At 44.4% G+C, this 26,909-nt stretch overlaps 1 protein-coding gene across 1 annotated transcript in view; it reads left to right on the top strand.

Annotated features, from left to right (window-relative positions):
- Cfap43 (cilia and flagella associated protein 43) overlaps positions 1 to 26,909 on the top strand; it is an 84,386-nt gene that overhangs the window by 24,563 nt on the left and 32,914 nt on the right. Inside the window, exons 7-17 of the mRNA XM_038317984.1 lie at positions 1,235 to 1,302; positions 3,274 to 3,405; positions 6,019 to 6,135; positions 7,673 to 7,753; positions 10,306 to 10,454; positions 16,947 to 17,050; positions 18,900 to 19,040; positions 20,404 to 20,576; positions 21,773 to 21,922; positions 23,576 to 23,706; positions 25,679 to 25,832. Of these exons, the coding sequence (XP_038173912.1) occupies positions 1,235 to 1,302; positions 3,274 to 3,405; positions 6,019 to 6,135; positions 7,673 to 7,753; positions 10,306 to 10,454; positions 16,947 to 17,050; positions 18,900 to 19,040; positions 20,404 to 20,576; positions 21,773 to 21,922; positions 23,576 to 23,706; positions 25,679 to 25,832 (1,400 nt within the window). The remainder of the gene's footprint in view (positions 1 to 1,234; positions 1,303 to 3,273; positions 3,406 to 6,018; positions 6,136 to 7,672; positions 7,754 to 10,305; positions 10,455 to 16,946; positions 17,051 to 18,899; positions 19,041 to 20,403; positions 20,577 to 21,772; positions 21,923 to 23,575; positions 23,707 to 25,678; positions 25,833 to 26,909) is intronic.

Here is a 26,909-nt window from a genome sequence, read left to right as displayed (position 1 = left end):
ATTAACCACCTTTTTTTAGTGATAAAACAAAAATGATAAAGCTGATAATGTTTATAATTGACATTGCATAAGTCCCATCTAAATTAGATATCCTCTCATTTAATCATTCCATTTTCAAACTGTCCAGCATATGATCATACAGAGACACAAGTCCTGCCAATGTAATGATGTTTTCCATTTTTTAATGTGGAAAAGAACTCTCTCTTTTAACTAATTCCTCCTTTTAAGAATTCCGGTTATCTTACCAAATCTGCAGGCGATGTTGGTAAAGATGTGAGGCTGATTGCTGCTGCGTAGAACAGTATAGGCCTGACTGGATTTCAAGGCAGCACCCGAGAAGGGGGTTCAGGGAGAGTTCACCAGGAGAGAAACAAGAAAAACCTAGCCAGTAGGGCAGGGACTCTAGGAGCTTGTAGCTCTGGCCTATGCCAGTGTCTGTAAAGCCATAGGCAAACAACTTTCTCATAAATTTGTACCCCAAATGTCAGGCACCAAATGTAGCACAAATAAGAAAAACCCTGAGACAATTATGGGTTAAGAGCCGCATCCATTGGCTCTTACCTCTACCTCAGACCAAAAATAAATGATCCTGCCTCCACAAATACTCAGACTGAGACTGAGAGTGAGATCTGTCTCCTCTCATCTTATATTCCTCTCTAGTACTAGGATTAAAGGCATGCACCACCACCACCCAGCCTCTATGGCTAACTAGTGTGGCTGCTGGGATTAAAGGTGTGTGCATCCATTTTCTGGCCTGTATGCCTGACTAGTTCGGCTGCTTTGCACTGATCTTCAGACAGGTTTTATTTATTAGAACACAAATAATATACCACTATATAAACTGGCAACATGGTTTTGTTATTTCCTCCTCAAAGACAGTGTTTTATTAATTAATTTATTAATATTTTATTAATAAAAGTTTTTGCAGAACTTTACTCCCTAATGTATTTTATTTATGATATAAATGTACATGCGATAAAATGCACAAATCTTAAGCACATAGTCCAATACTAATACTGTTTTGATTTCATGGGACTTTGCCAATCTCTGGCAATGTTTTTCTGAAAACAGAAATGTATTTACTATATAGTTCTTTAATGCAAGTCCACAGGTCGGTAGTCTAGACCTCCAACACAATTTGTTTGACTTCTGCATTCCCATACAGCCCTTACTGTTCATTGTTACTGCTCTCTTAATTATGATGTCTAATTTCTTTTTTGTCTTTTTCCCAAAGATGAAGGCCAACTTCTCAGTCCGCTCACACTGGTGTACCAGAAGGACGGCGTGCTCACTTCTGGAATTGTAATGTATTCTATTTCTCAGAATTCCTCGATGTCATGAAAACGCAGAGCTCCCCTTGCTGCTGCTTGTGTTTATAAGTCATATTTTGGCACGTTGGGTTATTCCAGATTAGCAATTACAATTGTTTCCTTGTTGAATTTTATGATAAAAACATTACCAGCAAAACTTTCCATCACATGCAAAAAGAGAAGACAGGTAATGAATGATCATATCTATATTGCTGCAAATAAATCAAAGAGGGCTTTAAAAATCTGCTGCTCTTTCTCTGACCCAGGGGAAAGAAACACCCAATTCTCTTCAGCCCAGATGGTGCCTGATTCTACAATAATGAATTGGGTTGTCAGAAATGAGCTTAGGTCTCTTGGCTGTTAGAGATGCTAATGAGATTCAGAATACTGATCTCCATTTGCCCAAGCAGATGGAGTTAGCCACAGTTTGTGCCAGGCACCATACAAAGTGTACTATTAATCCTCAAAACGTCATCTGGTAGGAATTTGACATGCTCCTCGTACAAGTGCAAGTATCACGTCTTTTAGCGGTTACCAGGAAGTGAACCTGGGACATGAATGCAAGGCCTATGCTAGGACACACAGTCCCAGGAAGTTCTAATGTGGGCAGATCACGTGTGTCCATGTAGCTGTAATCAGTGTCATCAATGTCAAGGTTGGTGACAACATTACAATGGAATCTCAGGAGTTGACATTGTTAGCCTTGTCTTTTTCTCTGCCACGGTCACCTTGAGACCAGTGAGGCAAAGACATTAGGGTGTGTAGAAGGAGCGGTGGGCCATGTCCCGCCACCCAGATAGCTTTACCCAAAATAATTACACGGAAACTATATTCTTTTAAACACTGCCTGGCTCATTAGTTTTAGCCTCTTTCTCACATCTTGACTAACCCATATCTAATAATCTGTGGAACACCACGAATGGTGTCTTACTGGAAAAGATTCAGCATGTCTGACCTGATGGCTGGCTTCATCGCATCTGACTCACTGAGGAGAGGCACAGCAGTCTGCCCCAGAGAGCAGAGACATGGCGATTTATCTCACTTAGGAGAGGCGTGGCATCTGACTGAGCCATCTACCTCACTTCCTTCTTCCTGTTCTGTCTACTACACCCACCTAAGGGCTGGCCAAGGCAGTTTGTTTATTAGTCAATGAGAATCCTCCATCAAGGGTGAATGATTTGGTTCCACCAAGCAGAAGCAACCATGAGTGTCTTCTATGCTTACACTACACTTATGCCTTCCTTCCTGGAGTTGTCAAAGACAACTGCCTCCCGTTTTGTGCGTGTTTAGTCCGTGTTTGTGGCCGTTAAGATTCTCATCTTCTTCAAGGCCACTGTCTTGCTCTGCCGAGGGCTGGAAAATGATAAGGAGCCTGGGGAAAGCAGCTTGCCCATCTTCCCCACCACCCAAGACACAGTCTGCGTCAGTTACAATGAGGTTCAATCCAGAAAGCACTGGCTGCCTTCTCCCCAAGCCTCTTAACTATTGTAGAAAGAGCGTGCATGCCTATTGAAATCATTCCATTAAGTCTATCGTCAGCAACTGGTTGACCAGCCATACTCGGTGAATGCCTGCCTGCCATGTTCTAGCACCATATGGGGAGGGGGGGCAGGAGAAGAAGACCTAAAGTAAATAAAAGACGCACTCCTACCTTGGGGTCGCAAAGGTACTTAAAAAATGTACATAGTAATGACTCAAAAACTCACTTAGGACGAATGCCCTTTGAAATGCGGAGAATTAACACACAAGCCATACATACTGTCTCTTGCTATCTGCATAGTGAAGGACATGGTTAAAAGTAGTCCGAATTGAAGGTGACAGTGCATTCTAGATGGAAATACAAATGGTCTCTCAAACAGGGAACGGCAATATCGTCCCTGAGCCTTGATTTGTCTGATGGCAAAAACGGACTATGCCCTTTCAGAGACTGACTTGTGTTTGTCTCACTGCGTTTGGTCTGTAGGATGGCATGGTATACTCGTTCATCGTCAAAGATTCCAAGTACCAGGTGAAGAATTTTGTTGAGGTTGACGGGCCGGTGGCACATTTGACGTTTTCCCCTAGTTACAAGATGTTGCTGATTCAAACAGACAAGGTACATTATTAGACAGTTACTCTCGATGTGTTCTTCCGACACTGTCAATGTGTGATGGGAATAAAGGACAGGGTGTGTTGTATAATGAGTCTCCTCTCATCAGAACTCTAGTGCAGATGGAAAATATTCTATGAACAAAGACCAGAATAAAAACCACATTTGGCCGAGCGGTCAGTGATGCTGCATGCCTTCAATCCCAGCACTTCAGAGGCAGAGGCAGGAGGACCTCTCTGAGTTTGAAACCAGCCTAATCTACAGAGGGAACCCCAGAACAGCCAGAGCTACACAGAGAAACCCTGTCTTGAGCCCCCACCCACCCAAAAATATCTGTTTGATTATGTATACACACTAACATAGAAAAGAACAAATTTGAATCTAGGGTCCTGCATGCTCCCCGCACCCCCACCTTAAATCTAGGGTCCCACATACTCCCTCTTCCCCCGTCCTCTGCCTTGAATGTAGGGTCCCCTATGCTCCTTCTCCCCCAACCCTGCCCCCTGCCTTGAATCTAAGGTCATACATGCTTCCCCTTTCTCCTTGTCCCCTCCCTGCCTTGCATCTAGAGTCCCACATGTTCCCCCTGGTGCCCCCTCGACTTGCCTTCCAAGTGCCTTGGCTGTTTCTCTTTCCTTACAGACTTTCTGTATTTAGCACCTTCCACTACTGCTGCTTGTATTTCTGTCCTATTGGTAACTTTGGAAGAAAGTTCTCAACTAGAAAATAGAAATGTCCTGAAATACAGATGTGTTAGACTAACTTGGTTACCCATCTCTACCTGTATAAGGCACTCTGATGTAGGTGTATCTTCTATCTATCTGATGATTTCCTTGGTTAATTAATAAAGAAACTGCTTGGCCTAATAGGTTAGAACATAGGTGGGTGGAGTAGACAGAACAGGAAGAAGGAAGTGAGGTAGATGGCTCAGACAATTGCCCCGCCTCTCCTCTCTGGGACAGTAGCAATGGAGCCAGCCACCAGGTCACACATGCTGAATCTTTCCCGGTAAGACACCACTCGTGGTGTTACACAGATTATTAGATATGGGTTAGTCAAGATGTGAGAAAGAGGCTGAAACTAATGGGCCAGGCAGTGTTTAAATGAATACAGTTTGTGTGTTGTTATTTCGGGTGTAAAGCTAGCCATGCAGGAGCTGGGCAGGACGAAAAGCAGGCCTGCCCACAGCTCCGCACTACAGCACTCTGGTCAGGAGAAGTCTGAGTTCTGATTGGCCAGGCCGATCAAATCTCTACCCTTGGACTTTGGCTCTAGTAAACCCACCTAAATATGAATTCTGTGTGAAGAGAAGGCTGAGGAATCAGTGCATAGTTATGAGTTATACAGTTAGAAAGACCCCTAATTCATAAATGACTCTCAAAAGTCAAGATTAGCAATCCCCAGTATTGCTAGGCAACAATAGTGGACAGATTACAAATAAAGTTAAATATTCTGACTTTAAATAAGAGAAGAATTAAATTTCGGGTAATTACCAGAAAACAATGGTTTTATGTTTTATAAATAAATGAAAAAAATTAAAAATACCTGTTGAGAACAAGAAATTATTTTCTAAACGTGTGCTAATAGAAAAAGAAAATAGCCAAATGAAACTACTAAACACACACACACAAAACATAACAAAGGAAGCACTGAATGAACATATCTGGGGCTGGAGAGATGGCTCATAGTTAAGAGCTGGTTGCTCTTCCAGAAGGCTCTTAGTCAATTCCTTGCACACACAAAGCAGCTCACAAACATTATATAACTCAAGTCCCAGGGCATCAGAGCGCTCTCCTGACCTCCATGATCATACCCGACAAAAGACTTGACTTGGGAGACAGATGAAGAGATTATCGAGACCGTTGCCTAGACAAGCAGAATGGAAGCAAGTCCCGAAGGAAAGAGAAGAGATGTGAATTATACAGAGAAAAAAATAACATGTCTGATTGAAGTCCTGGGTGGAGGGGCAGAAGTCATACTCCAGGAGACACTAACATAGCTTTCCAGAGCTAATTAAAGAGAGGGGGTCACAGATTTAAGATATATATATATATATATATATATATATATATAGTTTCTACATGTGTGATGGGATGAGCAATATGTTCTCTATGTGTGATGGGATGAGCAATGTGTTCTCTATGTGTGATGGGATGAATAATGTGTTCTCTATGTGTGATGGGATGAATAATGTGTTCTCTATGTGTGATGGGATGAACAATGTATCCTCTGTGTGTGGTGGGATGAACAATGTGTTTTTGGCACAGCAGTCAATGCAGACAGCGCATTTCTCTTAGTCACTCATAGCCCGTGGTGGTTTCTTGCTCCAAGTAAATACCCCAAATACCATGTTTTAAATGACCCTTCACAACACAGATTCCATACCCCATCCCTGACCTTATCTCCCACATGTTTGGCTATTGCTGTATCGCTGATGCTTTGAGTCACTCACTCATTAATAAGTAAGATCTCTATATTTTAAGCTTCTCAGGGACCTTGTTTAGGTCATGATTTCCCGTCACCTAGTCCCAAACAGTGTGTCTGTTGCTCACAGTGGCCACTGAATTAATGACATATGCATTAATTAAATGTTTTCTTTTCTTGGTGTGGCTATTTCAGGGGACTGTTTATATCTACACATTTGGTGCAGAGCCAGCGCTAGATAAAGTCCTAGAAGCCTGCGATGGGAAAGTCCTGGCAATGGACTTCATCACACCTGGAACCAAACACTTCCTGGTAAGAAAGGGGTCTGCTGGGACACTGCAGGGTCAAAGTTGTTATGGTTCACGGCTTAAATTTCTATCCACATGAGCTGAGTATCTTTAGACCAAGTCTTTGTTTGATAGGCAAAGTTTTTCAAAACCCACACTCAAAGAGATATTCTGAAAGCCCCATGTCAAAGACACTGGATAAATAATGGACGTTCTGGGACCAGATGGATAAGGAAAAGAACAACCCCACTGCCCCACAATGCCATTTAGAAGTTCTACGCAGAAGAAGTCCTTCCCAGCTCATCCTTCAAGGCTTTCCTTTGACACCTAAGCCAGAGAAAACACCACACGAAGAGCAAACCACGGGTCATTTTAGATTTTAGACATCCTAACAGGCAGTGACAGCTCATTGCTCCAACATGCAATTTCCTAAGGATCATGTTCCTGGCTTCTTTTCATATACTTATTTCTGTCCATATGTCTTCTTTAGTGTGGAATCTATTTCTGCTTATTTTTTGCCACTTATGAGCAAACTTGTTCACTTTTTTATTTATTTATTTATTTATTTATTTATTTATTTATTTATTTATTTTACATCCCAATCAGATCGCAATTTCCCCTCCCAGCCCCCAGCCCCTCATCCAGCCCCCCTTTCTCTCCACCACATTCCCCTACTCACTGTTTCAGAAAAGAGCAAGCCTCCCATGGATAGCAAAATATGGCATATCAAGTTTCAGTAAGACTATTAGAATGTCTAAAATCTAAAATGCTGGCAATGACAGAGGTAGCTGCAGAGCAGCTGAAGCGTTCATTCACTGCACATAGGTATGGCCAATTTGGAAGCTGGTTTGTCAGTTTCTTTCAACACTAGACAGACACCATATGCCCTGGTGGTTATACCTCTTCATATTTATCCAAACGGGCTGAAAACATAATGCCATCCAAAAATAAGCTGCATGCGAATGTTTATAGCAGCGTTGTTCATCATGGCTCAGACTCGGAAAACAACCGAGGTGCCGTTCCCCCAGTGAATGGAGAGATTGTGGAGCACACAATATGCTGTTGCTCAGTAATAAAAAGAAGTAAGGCTGCCAAGCTGCCAAAGGACTTGGAGGAGCCATAAATGTATAATGCTAAGCGAAAGAAGCCAGTGTGGGAAAACCTACATGTGCTATGACTCTAACAGGATGTTCTGGAAAAAGCAACATGGAGACAGTAAAAGTGATCAGCAGTTGTCAGGAGTGTGGGGAGGGAGGCTAGGAATAGACAGGAGGAGATTATTTTTAAGGCAGAAACACCGCCTCTGCAATGCCTGCCATTACTCTCAGAATGAGCAGCACAAAGACTGAAGGAGCCCCAATGTAAACTATAGACAATATATGGTAACTATCAGTGTGGACATATTTGCTAGCCCGTGTTCCACTCTGATGGAAGCTGTTAACCACAGAGAACTCTGTGTGTGTGTAGGGTGGGGGGGGGATCCACTGCTCGATGATTAGCACGTGCTCCCTTAGCAGAGTCTAATGGTCCTAACGGTCCTGTTACCTCTCTTTCTCCCGCAGACGCTCACAAGTTCAGGAGAAGTTACTATTTTATGGATAGAGGATTGCACTTGTGCAAGCAAGGTTTTTCTGGGAACTCCTGTAAGTGTACCCGATAAATGAGTGTTTAAAATATTTATTCTGGGGGCTGGAGAGATGGCTCAGAGGTTAAGAGCATTGTCTGCTCTTCCAAAGGTCCTGAGTTCAATTCCCAGCAACCACGTGGTGGCTCACAACCATCTGTAATGGTGTCTGGTGCCCTCTTCTGGCCTGCAGGCATACACGCAGACAGAATGTTGAATACATAATAAATAAATAAATAAATAAATCTTTAAAAAATAAAATATTTATTCTGACACCACTCACCTTGCTGTCTCACATCTCAGGGGTCTGTGGAAACCCTCTCCACTGCGTTGTTTCACCCATGCGGAGTTAGAGTTTACGAAGCCCTGATTTAGTCAGACCCACCTGACACAGTGCCAACCTCGCATCCCCCAGGAGGAGGATGGAGACAGAGCAGAAGTTCCCCTTCTCTGAAGGTCCCGAAGAGAGTCTTCTCAGGGAGTAGCCCCTGTGACTAAAAGGACAGGACAAGCAACACTACTCAGCATAAGCTCGGCCCTGAAACTGGGTCCCATTCACCCCACAGAGCCCTAGAAATGATGGGAAGGGGCTTCTCGGTGGACATTCAAGGCTCTTATAGAAGGAAGTCACCTAGATGCTAGCTGACAAACACCCATGGCACACTGCGCAGTCCTGCACAAGCCACAGTGCATTTTGCATGAAGATAATGTGAAAAACTGTAAGACCTAATAAATAACAAAAGTGCTGGATTTTTTTCCATTGCACCTTAGAAGGTAGGGAAATTCCAGCCCTTCTCGCCTACAAAATTAAAAATCTCAATTATAAAAGACTTAGGTCTATCAATTTTATAAGATATGGTATTAAATATCATGCCATAGAATGTTACAAGGTGCAAAAAAAAAAATACCTTCCCTCCCAGAAATGTAAAAATTAAAAAGTCTTGTCTAAAAAGCCATGAAATAAAAAACACTGCATAATCTGTGTGACAAAGGCTTGTATGTATCAATTTCTAGTAGAACCTTTAGAGCTAAGAACAGTCTCTGTTTGCAGACAAGAAGCAAGTGTGTAACAATACCCCCAGGAGGCTGTGTAACCAGGATTCACCTTGCTCCTCTTGGACAAGGCAGAATACAGCCACTGTCAGAAGGTCTTGGTCAAACTTCACTGAGCTCCAAGCCAGGCTGATACATGGCTGTGGTCCAGCTTCTGCTCGGAAGACATGGGTCTTTTCTTGTGGTAGATACCACCACACTACAGAGACATGATCATTAGACAGACCCAGTGATGCTGACGTCACGTTTCTACCTCTGCCATGGCTGTTTCCGTGTGAACACTTTAGATAGTGGTTCTCCGTGGGTTCTCCAACCCAGCACCATCATCACTAGAGGCCCATTCTGCAGAAACTTCCCTTGCAATCCCCTGCGAGAGGACCTACGACTCCCTTGGCTACTGCTATGTAGAGTAGCTCCCTATAGCTCTAGAATGGAGGAAAGTTTCAGTTGTTTATTTGAGGAGCATCACATAACCACATGTGTGTGCGCACACACACACACTCTCTCACATACACACACGCACAAACACATAGTTTATAGAGGTCTTGTTAAGGTTTTCAATTAATACGTAATAATAAAAGCCCACTGAAGGGTGCCCGCTAAAGGCACATGCCAGGGCAAGGAGAGGTGGAGGCATGGTAGTTAAAATGCCTGCGGTGCGGGCACAAAAACAGGACCTCCAGTACCCATGTAAATGCTGTGCAGGTGTGATGGGCACTTGTGCTCCCCGTGTGTGGAGCAAGCTGGCAGGCTGGACGAGCTGAGTCAGCAAGTTCTGGGTTCAAGCCAGAGACCCTGCCTGGGTGTATAAGGTGGACAGCAATCGAGGAAGAAAGCTAATGACCATCTTTGGTCTACACATGCACACATGTACAGATGTATGTGAACTCTCACACACGCACACACACTGCACCCACAAACTGACGCCAAAAAAAAAAAAGCTTGCTTGGTTAGAAGAAGGCTCTGTTCGGAGTCATCTGGACACTGTCACCAGCCTGTCCCCAACTCGATCTTATTTGTCTTTGCCCTCACAGCAGCCGACAAATGCCCATCTGGCTTGCCCTCTTGTTTTCTTTCTCAAATCCCAATACAAATGTCCTTGGGTTTCTGAGTCCAATTCTGCATCCTTCTGTATATGAGATTTAGAGTCTTTAAGTGGACACCATGTTTCCGCGACACGAGTGACCCCGTGTTTCCCTGTGACCCCACAGCTTAGTTTTCACTTTAGGTTCGTCATTCTAGTCTTAGCATAAAATACTACCGAGATATTCCTGTGGTTGCTTACGCAGTTAGTCCGATTCAGGAATGCTGACTTTCTGAAAAGAAATAAGTACCATTGCAAACTTTCAAGCTTTTCAAAAATTCTAAGCATTTGAGGTGGGGTGGGGCGGGGCGGAGGATGAAATAGAGGGCCTGGAGTACGCTAAGAACTGGCGCTGCAGACCTGAGTCACATCCCCGCCTGGTACGTGTCTTATACGTGGAGCAAGCCTCATTCTCTGGGGTTTATCTTAAACAGGCAACAACTCTAGCATGCTCCCCTTCCTCCGCGTCGGCTGTCGTGGGGACAGTGGATGGCTATCTATACTTCCTGGACATCCACAACGTGGAGGCCCCTCGAGTGATTCACACGCTCTTCCTCTCCGAGTCACCGGTGAAGATCTTGATGTAAGCATCTCCTTCGCGGCCACGCTCTCACCAGGCAGCTGACAGGGGCTCCAGCGATGCAACCTTGCTTTCTCAGTTCTACACATTTCATTTATTTTGAACGTTCACTCGGTTCAGCGTTTGAAAAGTACAAAGGCACGTATAGGAGACAGTGCCTCACACACAGCTCGCTCCCAGGAGCAGCCTATTACCGGGTTCCGATGTCACTCTTCACAAAGACATTTTTATCTACAAATAAGCATGAAGACCAGCATTTCTGTTCACTTGCATGAGAGAGGCTGGAGTGTGTGCTCTTGTGTGAGGGCGCACGAAGGGGTGCAAGCAAGCATGCTGGCCAGAGGCCAACCTTAGGTATTTCCTCAGATGCCATCCACCTTGTTTGGGGTGGGGATGGAGGATGGGTTCTCTCACTGGGCCTGGAACTCACTGATTGGGCTAGGCTAGGCGCCTTGGCTGGTAAGGGACAGAGATCTTGTCTCCGCCTCCCCAGCCCTGAGATCATGTACAGAGGTCACTACAGCTTTCTGTCAGGCAGGTTCTGGCGCTCGAACTCTGGTCTTCATGCTTGAGGGACAAGCACTTTATCAACTGAGCAGTCTCCCCAGCCCCACCGGGGAATGTTCAGCATCCACATCAAAGGCTCATTCTTCTGTCTGGTGGCGTGGTGCACGCCTCGTCATGTTCTCAAACAGTAGTACCCTGATGGACATTCAGATTACTCCAAATCTTTTGAAGCAGTATTCTCAAAGGTATTTCTACTGTTTTTTTTTACATTATTATGGAAAGTAATGAGTTTTGTGATAACTTTTTCATACTTCATTGTCATTCACCACCTGTGTTCTGCTCCCGTTTCCCATTCCCTTTTGCTGCCCCTCAAGATCCATTTTCTGCTTTCTTCTTTCATTATGACCTCCTTTTCCTCCCCTCCTTAGGGTCCCTCTTCCCTCTGTGTTCCAGTTTCATCACACGCACACACACACACACACACACACACACACACGCACGCACACACATCTAGAATCTGTTTATGAACTGAAGCATTCAGTATTTGTTTTTCTGAGTCTGGCCTATTTAGTTTAACTTAAAGAGTTTCCAGTTCTACCCATTTTCTTAAAGATGTCATGATTTCCTATTTCGTTACAATTATTGTTTCCTCTTTTTCTTTCTACTTTTTCTTTACTGAAAATAGATATTTTTACACGAAATATTCTGATTATGGTTTCTCCACCCCCAGTTCCTCTGAGAGCCTCTCCACCTCCCCTCCCTTCCGATTTCACCCCCTTTCTGACTCTCGTTAGACGAGAAATAGCCGTCTAAAGAATAATAATGAAATAAAACAGAAACAAATCAGAATAGGACAAAATAAACTAGTAGAAGGGAAAAAGAGCCAAGGGAAAAGCACAAGAAATGCATAGAGACAGAGAGACATGGTTTCACACACACACACACACGCAGGAATCCCATAAAAACACAAATGTGAAAACCATAATATATATGCAAAGTACTTATAATGTAAATAAAATAAAACAATTTAAAAAATAAATGCCCCGACTAAACGTTGAGACAAAGAACCTCCAAAGATACCACTGAATTTTTTTGTGTTGGCCATCTGCCGCTGGACATGGGGTTGCCTTTAAGAGTGGTTTGTATCCCTAGTGAGATTCTTGGAGAAAACTAGCTATTCATTTGTGAGTAGTTATCAATTGGAGATTGCTTCGATAGCTCCTGGGTTAGCGAGGGGACATGTCCACTTCTGTCAGCACTGGGACCCCATTTGGCAGACTCATTCAGGTCCTGTGCATGCTGCCAGTCTCTGGATTCCTATGTGCGCCAGTCCCGCTCTGTTTAGAAGGTCGTGTTTTCTCGGGTGTTCCCCATCCTCTCTGGCTTTGACAATTCGATACCTCCTCTTGCACAGAGTTCCTTGGACCCCAAGGTAGGGCAACTTTATGGACACATCCATTTAGAGCTGAGTGTTCCAAGGTCTCTCGCTCTCCACACACTGACCAGCTGTTGGTCTCTCTATCTGCCCCCATCTACCACAGGAGGAAGCTTCTCTGATAGGGACTCAACAAGACACTGACCTATGAGCATAGCAGAATATCATATCATCATTACGACTGCGTTCCTTTAGCAGAGCAGTAGTATTGGGGACCTAGGCCTCTGATTTGTCTAGTCTCGAGTTTTGGGCCCAGGATGGGTTCCACCTCATGGCAGGGTCCTTCAGTCCAGTCACGTTGGTCGGTGACTCACACAAGCTTTGTGCCACTGCTGTACTAGCACTGCAGGGAGGACACTACTGCAGATTTAAGGGTTTGTAGCTGGGTCGCTGTTTACCTTTCTCCTTTGGTAGCATCGAGAGTACCTTCCAGTGCTATAAATGCTAGCCGACAGTGGTGATCTATGTAGGCACCAGCTTGACTTTTCCATGTTCAAGGAGTTATATAGGTGATGCTGTCAGCTTGAGAGCAACCAATAGCCTGGGTTGTTTGGGGGTTCCCATGAGGTTCCTTTGGCCAACGACTTGATTAGATGCAACCCGTTCCCAGTACCGGAAGTTCCATTTGATGACGAGAGGTCTAGGTGGAGCTATGTGGCCTCCATTATTTGGCAATTTCTTTTAGATTGTTTTCATATATGTATATAGTTTAGGAAGTTTCCACTATATTGTATTTATATTTATGACCTCCTAAATGACCCTTAGTTTTGGCAATCCTTCCCCCATATTCCTTCCCTCCCTTTCTTTTCCCTCCCTCTCCCTATTAGATTCTCCTGTTCCAATCTCCCCTCTCATTTATCCATAACTATCTATTCTATTTACCCCTTCTAAGTAGATCCATCCATCTCCCCTAGTCCCTTATCCAATACCTAACCTCTATGGCTATACAGACTATAGCTTACTTATTGAAGACTTAACAGGTAACATGTCTGTATAAGCGAGTACATTCTGTATTTGTCTTTCCAGGTCTGGGTCACCTCACTCAAGATCATTTTTTTCTAGCCCCACCCATTTGCCTGTGAATTTCACGATTCTTTTTTTCACAGCTCATTTGTATTCCATTGTGTAAATGTGCCACATTTTGTTCATCCATTCATCCGTTGATGGGCATCTAGGTTGTTCCCAATTTTTGGCTACTATGAATAGAGCAGCAATGGACATGGATGAGCAAGTGTCTCTGTGACAGGGTGAACTGCCCTTTGTGTATATGCCCAAGAGTGGTGTAGCTGGATCTTGAGGTAGATCTACTCCCAGCTTCCTGATGACTTCCATAGTGGCTGTAGAAGTTTGCACTCCCACCAGCAATGGATGAAGGTTCTCCTTACTCTACATCCTCTCCAGCCTGAGTTCTCTTTTATTTGTTGTTGTTTTTGTTGTTATTGTTGTTTTAGTTTGTTTTTTGTCATTGTTGGGGTTTTGGGTTTTTTTATTTTTGTTTGTTTGGGGTTTTTTGACAGGAGATGGGGTGGCTGAGGCAAAAAATGGTTTGTTTCATCTTAAAGATCAGAGTCTATCACCAAGGGAAGTCAGGGCGGGAACCTGGAAGCAGGAGCTGAAGCAGAGACAGTAGAGAAATGAGCTTACTGGCTTGCTCTGTCTGCTGTAGAAGATAGGGATAATGCCACCCACAGTGGATTTGGCCCTTCCACACAAATCATTAATCAAGGAAATGCCCCCACTGACCAGTCTGACATTGTCATTTCCTCAATTGAGTTCTCTCTTCCCAGATGGCCCTGGCTTGTGTCAAGCTGACCCAACAAACAAGCAAAAACCCAACTAGCAGCATTTCTTACAGGACTATGGATGAGGGTTATTTATAGGAAGCAGAAATGATTCAAAGACTACATTACCAAAGCTCACCCTAGGATGGGGAAGCTCGCAAAAGCTGGACACCTGGGGCACAGCTTGTAGGAAACTCAACAGGATGGAGAGCATTCTTTGTAGGCGGCTCAGATGGTCTGAGCCTCTTCCAGGCAGCTCGCCTGGCCTCCTTGTCTTCTAAGCATCTCAGCTGGTCTGTTTCCTTCAGCTGCTAGGACTGGGCTGAGCCTGTGGGCGGCTCAGCTTGATCCAGTCTCTAAGCAGGACTTACTCAGCTTGATCCAGTCTCTCAGCAGGACTTACTGCTTACACATGCTTTGGAAGGGAGGGACCAAGTGAACCTATTCAGTTTCAGGGACTTCCTGAAGCTGTTTTGAGTTGTTTACTGCCTGAGCCTAACAAATTTTGCTGTAGTCCAGAAAGTTTCACCCTCCCTTAGGTAACCCCGTTTCACCCTCCCGGAAACATCCAGTCTAAAGTATCTTGTTATTTCAAACGCTCAAACACCCCTTTCCACACCCAGGGTTTTCAGAAGTTTTCTTTCGAGGTGGAAGATGTGACTCTTTCCAGGGAAACTACTATACAAGACTTGGTCGTATATTATTTCGGCTCTTAGTTTTTTGAGAAGCCTCTGTACTTACTTCCATTGCGGCTACACAAGTTTAGAGTTCCACTCCCAACAAACAGGGGCTGCTGGGTCCCTGCATCCTTGCTTGCATTTGTTCTCTTGATGATAGCCATACCAACTGGGATGAGGTAGAATCTCAAAGAAGTCTTTGTTGCAGTTCCCTGATATCTAAGGACGTGGAATACTCTCTCAAAAATGTATTTGAGCCGGGCGGTGGTGGCGCACGCCTTTAATCCCAGCACTCGGGAGGCAGAGGCAGGCGGATCTCTGTGAGTTCGAGACCAGCCTGGTCTACAAGAGCTAGTTCCAGGACAGGCTCCAAAGCCGCAGAGAAACCCTGTCTCGAAAAACCAAACAAAAAAAAAAAATGTATTTGAAAATGACTATTTGAATTCATGGATCTTTCGTGTTTTTATATGAATTTTAAGATTTCTTTCTAGTTCTATGAAGAAAGTCACATTTTGAGGAGTATTGTGTCACATCTGAAGACCACTTTGGGTAATAGAGACGTTGTCACAACCCTGATCCCTGTTCATGAGCATGAGAGGTCTTCCGTCTTCTAGCGTCTCAGTGTCTTTCTTCAGGGTGTGTAAAGTTTTCATTGCGGAGGTCTGTCACCTCCATGCTTAGGTTTATTCTTAGGGTTTCTTTTTTAAATCTATTGTGAATGGGGTATTTTTCCATATTTCTTTTTCAGCATTTTTTGTTGGTATACAAAAAAGCTACTGGATTTTTGTCTGGATTTTATATTGTTATTTAGCTAAAAGTGTTACCTAATGAAAGAGTTTTCTGGTAGAGTCCACAGGGTCGTTTAAGTATAGTATCATGTCACTTGAAAATAGGATATTTTGATTTTCTCATTTCCTAGTTGTATCCCTTTTATTTCATTCTCTTGTCTTATTGTCCTAAGACTTTTGGAATTGCATTATATAGAGTGTGCGGGGGGGGGGGGCAGTTGGCATCCTTTTTGTTTTCCGGGTATTAGTAGAAATGTTCTCAATGTTCCCAAGATTTTAGAATTTGGACTATGGGTTTGTCATATGTAATCTTTATTATATGCAGATACGTTCCTCGAGTTACTTGGACTTGTTAGGCCTTTATTATGAGAGGATGTTGAACTTTGCCAAAGCCTTTTCTGTGTCATTGAGATGATTAGGTGATTTCTATCCTTTAATCCATTTGAATGTTTGGCATATATTACTTTGCATGTGATGAATGTACCTTGTATCTCTGAGATGAAACCAGTTTATTCCTGAAATCTAAACTGTCCCTGCTGATCTCTGTGGGCTCCAACACAGAGGAAGCCGGAGTGACTTCCCTCTTTGTCCCCTGCTCTTCTGTATTATGTCTTCTTGTGTGGGTTGCCTCTTTTCCAGACCTTTTCTTTTTCTTTTTCTTCTCCGATTCATATTGTTCCAAAATTTTTTATTTAGAGAAAGTTGTAGAAATGTTTCAGTATGTTCCTCCCCTTCATCCATGCGACAATTGTAAGGTACTGAAGTGTCACACCCATTACTGGCAAACCTTTGCCAATGCATTCTACCAATTTACCAAGTAACACCTGCCTGTCTTTCCTGAGCATGTTCTGGTTGACTGGATGTTAGTTTGGCTTTGTTTCTGTGCTGAAGTTTGAACCCTAGGCCTCATGTGTATTAGTCATGCCCTCTACCACTGAGCTACATCTCCAGCCCTCCTAAGTCTTCTTGGTTGTGTATTTGTACGTTAAATTTGGGGTAGTATTGGCTCAGGGGAGAATGACTACCTCAACATGTAAATGTAGGTCTTTATAAGATCAGAGAATATTTTAAAACCACAAACCCTAGGGCTGGGGATGTAGCCTAATGGTAGATGGCCTTCCCTGGATGCACAAGTCCCTCAGTCCCACCCCAGCATCATAAAATAAATGAATATATAAGTAAAAGCCATGCATTGTAAGAGTGGCCACTTTGGGATGTGCTTCTGTGGTCCAGCATCCTGCAAGCTCACACCTCCCCCCAGCTGATGAAGCAAGCATAATCTTGGCATTGGATTTCTTCTCTCCTAGCTATGACCAGCGAGGAGTTTTCCTGTTGGCCGGTACAGTAGAAGGCAACATCTTTGTTATTGATGCCAGACCCTCGAGCTCATTCAAGATTTTCGGATACACTGGTACGCCCTACAGCACACCTGTTTGTCTAAATTTTAGGTCACTTTTTGTCAAAGAATTCAAAGCTAAAATTCTAAATTATAAAAAAACAATTACGTATGTCGTATTTTTCTGAAAAAGAATACTTCAAATAGAAGTTAAATCCCCATATTGTATTTAGAGAAATTTGGAATATTAGAGTTGTCTTATAAATTTAGTTTTATATCAGCTACTGAATTAATTAGTACTGAATTAATTAGTCTGAACATTTTGAAATTATAAGGAGAGGAAAAGCTGGGAATCCAACAGAAATCCTCCTCACCTCTCACTGAAACTGCAAGCAGAATGTGAAAACAGAGAGGAAAACCCACGATTTTCCAAGCAGTGAGGGGCCAGCACCATCCTTCCGGAAACAGCTCAAGGAAGACAGAATGGGTGAAAGTTCGGACGAGTGTGAGTTAGGCAGGCTCAGGAGTCCCCTGCTTGTTGCTCGGTCAGCAGGGGTCCTGAAAAACAGACAGATGGGTCAGGGAGGGAATGGATGAGAAAGAGGAGGGAGTCGGTGCATGGCAAGGTGACCTGGTAAATTTACAGAGACTGAAAGATTATGTGGCAACTGTCAAGAGCAAGCCAAGTCCCTGCCCCGGCTGAAGGCGGGGCCTCTTGCTGGAAGGAGAAAAAGCTTCAAAAATACAAGGACATGAAAAGCAGTGGTTGGTGGTGTGTCTGCTGTCTTGAGTTCAAAATCACAGATGGGGCCGGAGGCTGACCCTGGCGTCCCAGCGATGCCAGGAGATGAAGGGAGATGATGAAAATAAGTGAGAGGGAGAGAGAGAGAGAGAGAGAGAGAGAGAGAGAGAGAGAGAGAGAGAGAGAGAGAGAGAGAGAAGATCCAGGATAAGGTCATTGCAGCTGAATCTTCTGAGATGCTCCCAGTCTTACTTGTTCTGGAAGACAGAAGACACACTGTTGTGTGCCTTGCAGAGAGAAGGAAATTGGCCGCACTGTCCAGTGTCAGGTGAGAGGAAAATGAGGCACGGCCCAGTCAGTGAGCTGGGTGTCCCGAGCACCAAACTCAGAACCAGGTGATTTCCACTACACAGGTAGTGATGCCAAGAGTGCCAGTGTGTGAGGCTGCCCACTGTAAGAGCACTGGAACTGGCTGGCACAGCTGCTCAAAGAGCCAGGTGATGGACACACAGGATACAGAAGAGAGGAACAAAGATGGCAGACTTGGGAAGGCATCCCTGTTGGACACAAGAAGGTCTAAACCCACCTGGCTGGAAAATGCAATTCAGACATCTAATCAGAAAAACGCCCTAGCAGCTCTTTAGAAATGTCCCATAACTCCTGCTTAAATGTCCCTGTAAAAATCAGTTAATAAAATATGCTACTAGAGATTGGGTGAAGAATAGTGTCCCTGTTTTGACACAGGAAAATACAACTTGGTGTGTGTGTGTGTGTGTGTGTGTGTGTGTGTTTGTGTATGTGTGTTTGTGTATGTGTGTGTGTGTGTAAAATATTAAATATTAACAAAAGACCATGCTGAGAATTAGGGAAAAGTAGAATTTTATCTTAATGAGAATGATGCCATAGCCTTTAAAGTCAACCAGAGATGGGGGCTGGAGAGACAGCTCAGTGGTTAAGAGAACAGGCTACTCTCTACTCTTCCAAAGGTCCTGAGTTCAATTCCCAGCACCCACATGGTGGCTCACAACCATCTTATAACTGTAATGAGATCTAATGCCCTCTTTCTGGGTGTGCAGATGTACATGTAGACAAGAACATATATACATAAAATAAATAAGTAATTCTAAAAAAATGGGAGCTGTGGTTTAAAAAAAAAGTCAACCAGAGCCCCATTTCTTGCAGAGACGAACAAAGACATTCTGCAGATATCCACGGTGTCCCTCCCTGTGTCGGAAGTGGTGGAAGTGCTGGTGCTGTCCCCACTTCCGGAACTAGGAAGAAGCAGACTGGAGTACTTCATCCTGCCTACCAGGCTATCACAAGGTGACACAAACAAGCAGCCCAGCCCCCTAGGCCCCCAACTCCCCAGCCCCCCAGCCCCCTAGGCCCCCAACTCCCCAGCCCCCCAGTCCCCCAGCCCCCCAGACCCCCAGACCCCAGACCCCCAGCCCCCTAGCTCCCCAGCCCCCCAGCCCCCCAGCCCCCCAGCCCCCCAGCCCCCCAGCCCCCCAGCCCTCCAGCCCCTCTTTCTGGCCCAGATGTGCTGCTGTCATGATTTTCTAGTTTCTTTTGGTTTGGTATTGTTCTGGCAAAGAGATCAAGTGGCTGCCCTCGTTTAAATAACTTAAAAAATGAATACTGGGGGGACGGGACGGGGGCGGGACCAGGGCGGGGCGGGGCAGTCTAAGCAGTGTGAGATGGGGACTTTCCTTCTTGCCTCAGGATTCAGGAATGTTTATTTGATTTTCTTTCTTTTTCTTTTTCTCTTTATTTATTTATTTATTTATTTTGTAAGAAAAAAGAAACAAGATGAGCTGCCAAGCCAAGCTCATCTGTCATTTTGCAATGGCTCTTGTTTTGCAGCTCTCTGGATTAACAGATATTCTTTTTGTCTCAGATGACAAATTTATCTAACTAGAAATTTCGCAAATATAGGCTTACAGAAAATAAAAAAAAATCTTAAAATACTTTCATGTTTTAATTGAGAATCTGAAAAAAATATACTAATGCTGGGCGTGGTGGTTCAAGTCTTTAATCAAAGCTCTTCGAAGGCAGGGCAAGGCAGGTCTCTGTGAATTCCACCACAGCCTGATCTATATGCAAACTCGAGACCAACCAGAGCACATAGTGAGATCCTGTCTTCAGTAAAAAAGAAAGTGGGGGAAGGAAAGAGAAGGGAGGGAGGGAAGAATCAGAACTCAGGAGGCTGAGGCAGGAGGATTGTTGCATGTTTGAGCCCAGTAACACCTTTGCAAAAGAAAAACAAACAAAAAAAAAGAATCCTGGTATTGTGTCTATTTTAATGTTAGTTCTTAAGCTAGTTCCTGAAATGAAGGCTATGACGTATCATTTACTGACTATAATTTATAATTTCTGAAATGAAGGCTATGACGTATCATTTACTGACTATAATTTATAATTTCTGAAATGAAGGCTGTGATGTGTTGTTTACTGGCTATAATTTATAATTTCTGAAATGAAGGCTATGACGTCTCGTTTATTGCCTATAAGTGTCAAGTAGCTCTGGTTGAGGTCACTTGTTTTAACATTTTCTTAAATCACCAAGTAACCTTTTTCCTATTATTCAACGGTTCAGATTTTTCATTTTGCATTTCATAACTGTCCCCACGGATTTCCAGCGTGAAATCTCAGGCCCTGAGGCTCGCTCCTCTTTTCCCCGTCTTAGTTCCTATGATCTTATCTGATGAAAGAGGAAGGCTGAAGGACCGCTACATCCGCAAGTTCCTGTATGAGGTGGAGCACCCTCTGTCCTCCGCTGTGCTCGGCTTTGAAAGTGACAAGATCTATGGCTTCTGCAGCCAAGTGCCATACATATGCAGCTATCTGATTCCCGAGAAGGTATGCCAGACTCCCACCATCAAGACTGAGGTCACGTTTATTAGACAAGGCCCTCTTGGCTGCCTCGGCAGACCCATTCGACCAGCAAATGGCTTTATTATAGTACCAGCATCGCCTTCAGTTAGCTGCACGGGTGTTACTGGTTAACCCATCACGAATACAGCTGAGTGACCTCACCCTTATGCCACAGACAGCATTCTTGTCAGACAAACATGCAGGTGACAGAGTATTTGTTTAGCGCCTTGAAGTCACAGATGCCAGTGGCCATACGGTGCAAACTTTCCCGTGAAGCTTTACACCTGGGCCCTAACTAAAATCACACAAAATAGTTAATCTATGTCTCTGTCGTGTTACTTCGTCTCTCCAAACTTCTCCCATTCTGGAGCCCCTCCTTGCAGCCCAGTGTCTGGCGTGTTGTTTTGGGCACTCAGCACCCCACTGATGCCCATCTCCAGGTCACTGGCAGGAGACTCTATCCCATGCTTCTCTAAACTATTTTTCTTATCTTCTCAGTTCTTTTCTCTCAGTGTAGCCGGTATTAGACGTAGAAATTAAGAAAAAGAAGAGGTGGCTTGTGGTAACAGAAGATTCGAGAAACTACTGAGATGAAGCAATATTTATGCTGGACTTTGAGGGATGATTCAGATTTGGATACAGAAAAATAATATGTTCACCCTAAGGAAGGAGGGCGATCAGGGGATGTGGAACAGGGGTGATGGGATGGAGTTGAGAAGGACATTTGAGACAAAAGGAAGGTCGTTTTTGAAGATGGAGATAGGGATGCATGGGACACGTAGTGAGGACATTGACAACTTGCACTTTGATTTGTGCGTGATGATATATAAAAGCAATGGCTGAAAACAAAGACCCTCAGTGTAGGCTTGGATCCTCGGTGGCAGAATTACATTTTTTGCTGGGCTGGGGTGTAGCTCTGCGGTTAAGAGTACTTGCTTATTATGCATAGGAACCTGGGTTTGATCCCAGGATCAAAACAAACAAACATGCTCCTTGGCTGGCAAAACCAGCTTTTATTTGTAGAGATGTAATTAATGCGTGGTCAAACACAGGTGCCAACTCTCTCCCACGTAGATGCTTTCCCAAGGACAGCATTCTCAGACTTGAACCCGATCCCTCATGGAATGCACAGCTACAAAACCTGATCTTTTCCATATGTTGTTCTTTGCTTTGATTGGCAGAATCACGTTGGTGTTTGTGTACTTAAACCACACCAAAAAGTCCAAACCAAACAGTATGGATCTGGAATGATCTATATGTCTTCACATGGATTATGGCTCCTGACAATAGCCAAATGTGGATTTCTCTGTGTCCGAGATATTTTCAGTCTGGTAAATTTTAAAAAGAATATCTGATCAGGGGATGGGGGGCAGTGTATGAGGTTGCACAGTGGCTAAAGGCATTTGTTGCTCTTGCAGAGGACTTGGGCTCAGTTTCTAACACCCACTCAGTGACTTACAACCAGTTCTAAGGGATCCAGTGCCCTCTTCTGACTTCCGTGGACACCAGACACACATATGGTATACATACATACAGGCAGACAAAACACTTGTACACATAAACAAAAATAAATGACTCCCTGCTTAAAAGTTCTACTTTCTCTTCCAAAGGACCTGAGTTTGATTCCAGCAGCTGAACTGAATGGTTCTCAAGGGCCTATAACTCTGTCTCAGGGTTTCCTATGCCCTGGCCTCCACAAGCAACTGCATGCCTGTGCACACGCACACACATACTCCTGTGCACATGCATACACATACTCCTGTGCACACACCCACACATACTCCTATGCACATGCACACACATACTCCTGTCCACATGCATACACATACTCCTGTGCACACACCCAAATGTACTCCTGTACACATGCACACACATACTCCTGCACATTTGCCCACACATACTCCTGTGCACATGCCCACACATACTCCTGTGCACATGCCCACACATACTCCTGTGCTCATGCCCACACATACTCCTGCGCATATGCCCACACATACTCCTGTGCACATGCCCACACGTACTCCTGTGCACATGCGCACACATACTCCTGTGCACACGCCCACACGTACTCCTGTGCACATGCACACACATACTCCTGTGCACATGCATACACACACTCCTGTGCACATGCCCACACATATCTGTGATTAAATAGGAATCATTTCTCAGCATGGAGCATGCACATGGATTTCAGGCAGAAACAAAACGCGTAGAAGAGGAATCTGCTTCCTAGGAAAATTGACCTAATTTCTTTCTTTTTTCTTCACTGAGCATGTTAATGATCTTTTAAGAGTCTTTTCAGTCGGCCTGCCCCTCTAAAGGAGGAAGCCCCAGATGGCACACACAGAGCATGGGCCAGGCACTGCAGAAGAGCTCCTGCCCAGTTTCCTACTATTAAGCTTTTCCCTGGAAACTTCCTGAGAGGCTCTGAACGTCCAGTGCTCTGTGGTGAAGTTAGGGAACCTGATCCCTGCCTGCTAGGGACTCAAGGGAGGGAAGCTTCTTTGAAAATTATGTGCTTGGCAGCAATGCCACTCTGGCCCGGAGGGCCTTGGCTTGTTGCTGCTGTCCTCATCACTCTGAGAGAGCAGAAGGGGACAGCGAGACCCTTGTCTGAGTCTGCCTCCGGGCCTGCCCATGGGCCTCTGACCCTTGAAGGCATCCTAATTGTGTTCACTTAAGGTCCCTCCCCTAACTCCATAGCCTTCAGCAAGTTTGCTGACGGAGTGGCTGATTGCCTGGTTTAAGCCACTGGTTCTGATCGCTGTCCTTCCACATTACCCAAAGTAGTGGGAAAATAAATCAATGTTGGGTGAGCTAGAGGTTTTAGGCACTGTGGTACTGTCAAGAACTACCTCTGTACTGACTAAAATGTCATCAGAAGTACAACAAAATTACCCATTAGCAAAAGTATATATGATATTGGAAAAATGCTGGAGAATTGCATTTATAATTTCCCCCATTTTATCCCTAAAACTATGGAGGAAGCGTTTGCTCGGTGTCGGAGTCATTCTCATCAGGGGCACGGGATCCAGTACATAAAAATGTCCATGGATGGCCAGCACATCCTGGTGAACGGGAAAGATGACGGCACCCTCGTCTACCTCAAGTGGAAGTACGTATGGCACACAGGCAGCAATGCGGTGTGCTGTGGTGTTTTAAACTCAGAAGACCAATATCAAGAGATAGACTGTTACATGCAGAGATCGGGAGGAGAGGGCACACCCCGCGCTTGCTGTAGGAGCCTTGTGGGAAACCCCAGGGTGGAGAAGGATGAGGAAGAAACATGGTCAGAACCATCGTTTCTGAAAGAAGGATCTAGAAGGATAGGTGTGAACTGGGATGGGTGAGATCAAGTTCTGGGGGATAGGAGCTACTTCTTGCTATAGCAACTTGACCCCAAGGCTTTTTGTAGTGTCTATGGCCCTAAGTGTGAGAGCTCCCCTCTCCCCAGGAGCCTCTGGATGGTTGGTTGCATTTGAAAGGATGCTCTAGGGGGAGTTATCGCCATCTCCCGGAATTGATTCAACCTGTGTTTCAGTGTGACACCCAAAAGACAGCTTGGACTTTAAAGGCTGTCTCATGGGAGACACTGAGGGACCACTTACTCTGGCAATCGTACCTTTAAAACTTGGCTTTCCTTGGTAACATGGTGGAAACGTTCAATACCATGGGGCTTTTGTATTATAACATTTGGGATGCTGCTTATCTCAAGGACCTGTTTGATTGGCCATCATCAGATCCATTTCATACGTGAAAACCCTGAGTAAAAAATAGAAATTTGCATCAAATAAGTCATAGCATGCCCTTTCCAGCCAATGCATAAACAGTGTCTCCAGCCACAGCAAGTGGTAGGTGCTCTGTTTAGAAAAGAAGGCCACCTGAACTCCCACACTAAACAAAGTTGTTTGGAATCTTGGTCCAGGACTTATGAGCCTTGTGGCCCATACACCTTCAATGAAACCTCTAAGTCAGTGGTTTGTAACCCATGGGTCATGACCCCTTGGGGGGGCCACATACCAGGTATCCTGCATGTCAGTTATTTCCACTATGATGCATAACAACAGCAAAATTGCAGCTATAAAGCAACAACGAAATCATTTTATGGTTGGGGTCACCACAACACGAAGAACTCTCTGAAAGGTTTGCAGCATTAAGAAGGCCGAGAACCACTGCTCTAGTTGTCCATAACAGTGTCACTCAAGGTTGGTGCTTCACAGCTTCCGTGAAGCCGTTAGAAATCCCTATCCGGGTGCCATCCCCTCTAACGGCCTCAGAGTGTCAACTCCTGTTTTACTTTGCTTTTCTGTCGTCCTGATAAACGCTACGACCAGATGAAACTTGGGGAAGAGAAGATTTGTTTCTGCCTGCGTAGCTGTAGTCCATCACTGAGGGAAGCCAAGGCAGGAGCTTAAACAACCCTGCTTGCTGGCTCGCCTCCCCTAGCTTGTGTATACAGTATACCACCTACCAAAGGATGGCGCTGCTCACTGTATGCTGGGCCCTGTTACCTCAGCAATCAAGATAATGCCCCAGAGACATGCTCGCAGGCCAGTTTAATGGAGGCAATTCTACTGGTGGCCCACTTTCTTAGGTAACAGGAGAACCTAACCAGAGAAGTAAGTAGGCCAGGAAGGCCTTTTCCCAAGCCCTCCCAGTGGTAGAAGTGTGAAGTTCAAGATGCCTTGGTGTGTGGCATGGAAATAACCTTTCGGGTTGGGCTTTGGGGGTCAAATCAAATAATGAAATCATGTATATGATGAATCCTGATGCATTCTGGGGGCTCAGTTACAGCAGTGGCTCTTCTGTGTGGTGGCCAAAGTCCATTTTGGGTGAAGGTACAGGAAAACATAAGGGGAGACCACCCAAGAAGGGTCAGGTCCACGAAAGGGTCCTCTTCTGAGAAACAGAGGTTCAGTGACTGAAGGTCGCCGTGGAGAACTCCCCAGGTTTCTCTGCAGTTGTCTGGGAAGAACACTGCTCAGTGTGATTATCTTAAACTGATTGTATGATTCTGTGCTCTCTCTCTCTCCCTCTCTCTCTCTCTCTCGCTCTCTCTCTCTCTCTCTCTCTCTCTCTCTCATTAGGCGGCTTGGAGCAAGCTTAGCAAGTGACATCTTTGAACACTGCCAACAACTAATAGCCAGTCTGAGCAAAACGTTGGAAAAAGAAAATGAATATTTAGTCTCCTCAGGAGTTTCCCAAGATGTGAAGCAAGAAGAGGAGCCAGCGGAATCCAATGTAGCTAGCTCACTTTCTCCCTCTTTATATATAAGATGGAAGTCTTCAGGGTTTTTTTTTTTTTTTGCTTGTTTGTTTGTTTAAGACAGGGTTTTTCTGTGTAACAGGACTAGTTATCCTGGAACTCGCTCTGTAAACCTGGCTGGCCTCGAACTCGCAGAGATCTGCCTGCCTCTGCCTCCCGAGCGAGTGCTGGGATTAAAGGTGTGGGCCACTACCACCTGGCATACTATTTCTTCTTACTCAGTGTTTTTTCAACTAGAATATAAGCTACATCTGTTAGAAAACTCATCTTTTCTTAAAAGGATCACAAATATTATATCTCAGATTTCACTTAAACCATAAGATCTGGGCTTTCTTAAAAAAAATTTGAACCAATATTGGTGTTTGGTCAAAGCAGTCTCTCTACTTCATATTATATTCATAATTTAAGAAGGCTCTGGAAATATTTATTTGATTCTTCAACAAATACTTTTTCAAATTGAATAAAAATCACTTTATTGTGATGAGCTCACATAAAAATATCATATAGCTAGCTTAAGGAAGCCCCTGAAATAGTTGTCTGCTCTCAAACTGCACGTCTTGCTAGACTTTCACACAGTCTGATTGGGCATTCTGAAACAATGGGCATTGCTTGGGGGTTTTACACTTTCATTGCCAGTTATGGGTTGGTTGGTTGGTTGGTTGGTTGGTTTTTGTTTGTCTTGTTTTTGTCTTTATTTCTAAGACCAAGTCTCATTGTATAGCATTGATTGTCATGGAACTCGTTTATATAGCAGGCTAGCCTCAAACTCAGAGACTGGCCTGCCTCTGCCTATAACATTTTTATATATGAACCCACCACAAAAGAAAAACTATCACAACAGAGCAGAAAGGGGTTCAACAAATAACAATTGGGTGCCTACAAAGTGTTGGCCTAGGACAGACACCACCGTGACGGCGAAGACTTTTTCTGATGTCCCATTCCAATGGGGCTCCTGGAGCTCAGAGAGATGGAAACATAAGCACACAAGCAGATGATTAGTGAACAAGTGGAATAGGAACGGTCAGGAAACAATGTTCGCTGGGCTAGCCTCT

This window comes from Arvicola amphibius, chromosome 1 (assembly GCF_903992535.2).
Source record: "Arvicola amphibius chromosome 1, mArvAmp1.2, whole genome shotgun sequence".
In the NCBI taxonomy this organism is placed as follows: Eukaryota; Metazoa; Chordata; class Mammalia; order Rodentia; family Cricetidae; genus Arvicola; species Arvicola amphibius.
This window is presented reverse-complemented; position numbering and strand designations above follow the sequence as displayed.